General features: G+C 34.5%; 1 protein-coding gene across 1 annotated transcript; it reads left to right on the top strand.

Annotated features, from left to right (window-relative positions):
• Window positions 1-2,044: 2,044 nt before the first annotated feature.
• Window positions 2,045-3,567, top strand: LOC145074690 (trans-resveratrol di-O-methyltransferase-like). Its single transcript, XM_079021017.1, has 2 exons — window positions 2,045-2,872; window positions 3,085-3,567. Exons 1-2 carry the CDS (start codon window positions 2,099-2,101, stop codon window positions 3,385-3,387), a joined length of 1,077 nt encoding a protein of 358 aa, XP_078877143.1. The 5' UTR covers window positions 2,045-2,098; the 3' UTR covers window positions 3,388-3,567.
• The last annotated feature ends 601 nt before the right edge of the window (window positions 3,568-4,168 follow it).

Raw genomic sequence — 4,168 nt, 5'->3', positions numbered from 1 at the left:
CGATGTCGGGCGGGGCCCGATGCAGTTGGCAAGGCCCAATGTATGGTATTATGTGATTATGTGTATGGTATGTGATAGTTTGGGGAGACTCACTAAGCTTCGTGCTTACAGTTTTCAGTTTTGGTTTCAAGTACTTCCGCTAGCAAGGGGAAGAGTTCGGGATGACTAGATGGCACACACCACAACATTTAGCTTGGGATGTTTAGACTCTGATATTTTGACATGTGATTGATACAATATTTTTCATACGATGTTTTGAGATACATGATTTGTGATTTTATTATAGAGATGTTTGATGAATTATGGTTTTTCTTAAATGATTTAAAACGAAATTTTTGGACCATATTTTTGGGATGTTACAGTTTAGCACCCATCTTTTGGCGTTGAAAGTTGTTGGCTGCGGTCGGTGCAACATTGAGCGGGGTTTTATTCGGCGTTGTTATTCAAGTGTGTCTTCAAACTACACTTGTGGGTCGAAGGCATCAATGTTGGTCCATTAGATTGTGTTATGTAGGTTGCTAGCTGTCTTCTTGAGTCTTACATGTGTGATTGGGTTGAAATAAACCCTATGGTTGGGTCCATGGTTATTTTTTTTGGGTTAAAAGAAACCCGAGGGTTAGCCCTATTATTGCATGTTCGAGTTAAAACACACCCCATGGCTGAGCCCATGATTGTATGTTGGGTTGAAACATACCCTAAGGCTGCGCACATGATTGTATGTTGGGTTGGAATATATACCAGGGCTTGACCTACTGATTTATATGGTATGTAGTATTTGGATAACTCACTAAGCTTTGTATTTATGATTTATATTTAAAATGTCTTCAGGTACTTTTGTTTTCCAAATGAATGGTCTAACTTGATCGCACTCATCCCATCTAGATTTATTTCGCACTGAATGTTTACGAATTACTTTAGTGTTTTGATAATACTTTTATTTTTTTTGTCATTGAGTTAATGAATGAATGGTTTTACTTATTTAAAAATGAAAATTTTACTTGATATTTTTGGGACGTTGCATAGTCCAATTTCAAACCGGTTTAAACCGATTTTTAGTGGCTTTTAGTGGATTTTGGGGAGGATTTGGATCTAGTTTTAAGCAAATCCGGTTTAGGATCTGATACCAAATCCGATTTTTTCCGTAGGATCAGGATTTGGTTTGATCCGGTGGATCGGATCCAATCCAATCCAGTTTGACAAAATCTAGTAACCAAAACCGGTTTTCGGATCAGATCGGTTTAGAATCGAGGATCCGGTTTTGGTGTGCATCTCTAGTCGCCGCTATTGGGTTTGTGCGAAACGAAGCCCCAACGCGGATTAATCGTTTAGGTATGACCGACACCGTTAGCGACGACAATTGTTTGTGTCACTGCTAAAAGTTGTTGTCGCCGCTAAAAGTGTCGCCCATAAAGGGTTTTTTTTCTTGTAATGTAAGTAGAAAGATTAATAAGAGCAAAAGGCAAGAATATATTTGACTTTTCCTTTTGTTTGTTGTGTTTTAATAAATAGTCTTATATTTAAGTCTTTGCGATTCCTTTCTTAAAATAATAAACACAATAAAATTATTTCTTCTAATTTTACTCAAAATCAATATGTCTAAAGTTTTTATATGCATAAAGAATACAAATTTATTTGGTTTGGTTGTGGATGGTTGCTTATTACCTAACAAACAATATATAAAGTTTATATGTATAACCCAGTCCAAATTTTGACAATAGACTTTTTAAAAATATATATATTAAGGAGTTTTTTTTACTCGGATCCTAACTATGTTTGACCAGTCCTTTCTATTGGATAGATATTGTGAGTAGGATTAATTGTCTCATCTCGTTGTTGCTATTCTCTACTTGGTTTATTCCTAGAGTCATTGTCTATATTGTTATTTTTCTTGTGTTTTGAATTCGTTGTCTACTTCATTGTAATCTTAAATTGTCTCTAATAAAATTAGCCATTAAAAAAATAAGCTGAGCTTTTAATAAGAAATTGGAACGTGAAAAACACTTTTTTCCATAACTTACTTTCCTATATATGTAGGCAATGTGTACAAGGCTAAACCATATGAAATTGTCCATCACTTGTCCATTATAACGGAAAAAATATGGCTTTGCAAAATGAAGAACAATCTACAAACTTGCTTCATGCTCAAGCTCACATATGGAACAACATTTTCAGCTATATAAACTCCATGTCACTCAAATGTGCTATTGAGCTACAAATACCTGATATCATTAATCACCATGGTGCACCAATGTTGCTCTCAGAGTTAGTGGAAGCACTCCCCATCAACAAGGAGAGAACCAATTATGTCTACCGACTTATGCGCATCCTTATTCACTCTGGTTTCTTTGTGAAACAAAGTATATCCAATGGCGAGGAGGAAAGAGAAGGCTATTTGCTAGCTCCTGTTTCTCGCTTCCTTCTAAAGCAAGAACCATTAAGCCTTCGGCCCTTTTTACTAAGCATGTTGGATCCCGTACTGATGGAATCATGGCAACCCATGAGCAAATGGTTCCAAAATGATGACGTCAACTCTTTTTACACAGCCCATGGGAGGACGTTTTGGGATTTTGCTGGCCAAGATTCCAGGCATAACCAGTTGTTTAACGAAGCAATGGCCAGTGATGCAAGGCTTGTTACAAATATCATGTTAAGAGACTTCGGAGATGCTTTTAAGAACTTGAATTCAATTGTTGATGTTGGAGGTGGTACTGGCACTGTTTCCAAACTCATAGCTGAAGCTTTTCCGCATATTAGTTGCATCTGCTTTGATCTTCAGCACGTTGTCAATGGTTTGGAGGGAAGTAACAATTTCAGTTACGTTTGTGGGGACATGTTTGAAGCCATTCCTAAAGCTGATGCAGTTTTGTTGAAGGTATTCTTTCTATTCCTTATTAACTTTAAAAAAAGTGCTGATTTCTTTTGGACATTGATTGTCGATCATCTTTTTCTATCGGCAAAAAAGAGTAATATTAAAAGAATATGGGTGTTTGATCGAACTTATCAATAGATTTATGTCAGAACTTGTACTAAAATGTTATCTTGAAGCGTCTTGATGTTATTATGTTTATCTATGATGAAAAATAGTGGATATTACATGATTGGAATGATGAAGATTGCATAAAGATATTGAAGCGATGCAAAGAAGCAATTCCGAGCAACGAATATGGAGGGAAACTAATCATTATAGACATGGTGTTGAAGAACGATGAAGTTGGTGAGAAATCTCTCGAGACTCAGCTTTTCTTCGATGTGCTTATGATGGTCGACCAGACTGGAAGAGAGAGGACCGAAAAAGAATGGGCAAAGCTCTTCCTCGATGCCGGCTTTAGCGATTATAAAATAATTCCGTGTTTAGGGTTAAGGTCTATGATAGAAGTGTATCCTTAGTTAAGCTAAGAATACTTTCTATGCACAACATAATTGCTGGCGCAATTAATTATTGAATAATGAACTTGCTTGATTGTTTTCTTGGTTGATCTGTCCATTAATCGTGTTGTTCTTCGTCCTATCATTATTCAACACATAATGTAAAAACTCTCACTTAATTAATCTTCTTCATTACATTTACATTTTTCGTTTTTTAATATTTTTTGAAACGACTAGCAATGATACTGATAATGGAAGTTAACAATAAGCTAGAATATATAAAAATAATAGTGCAATAAAAAGACGGCAAAAAGTAAAATATTACAATCTACTTTTGCATTAAAGAATTGAATTGTAGTACCATTTTGTCCATATGATAGATCCGCCTTTCTCTTTAGGAGATTTGATCGGTAAATGTAGGAGATTTGATCCATAAACTTGACACTTAATAAGGTTTTAATAAGGTAATAAGCTTTTAAGTTTGTCGTTATTAAGGTTTTTTATTTTTTACATATTAAATCAATATGGTTTGTTATAACTGTTTTAAAAAGGTAATAAAATTTTAGTTTTGTTCACATTAGATAGTTAAGGTTTTTTTTTACGTATTACACCAACATATTTATTATAACCGTTTAAAGAGGGGTAATAAGGTTTAATTTTGTTCATATTAGGTCTATATTTTTAATATTTTTATCATTTCATTTAACTCTTTTACAATTTATATTACTATCTAGTTAGATGACTTTATTATTTTATCTTCACATTTTAGTCCCTTATTCACCACAACCATGGTTTCAATTGA

The sequence above is a fragment of the Lactuca serriola genome, chromosome 9 (assembly GCF_051521515.1).
Source record: "Lactuca serriola cultivar US96UC23 chromosome 9, Lser_US96UC23_V15, whole genome shotgun sequence".
Taxonomy (NCBI): domain Eukaryota; kingdom Viridiplantae; phylum Streptophyta; class Magnoliopsida; order Asterales; family Asteraceae; genus Lactuca; species Lactuca serriola.
Note: the sequence above shows the minus strand (reverse complement) of the source record. Positions and strands in the feature narration are given on the sequence as shown.

What these genes read in the sequence shown, in the direction of transcription:
- LOC145074690 (XM_079021017.1), top strand. Translation starts at nt 2,099, where the DNA reads ATGGCTTTGCAAAATGAAGAACAATCTACAAACTTGCTTCATGCTCAA. An exon ending in CTGATGCAGTTTTGTTGAAG is followed by an intron (nt 2,873 to 3,084) that starts GTATTCTTTCTA and finishes GATGAAAAATAG; the next exon opens with TGGATATTACATGATTGGAA.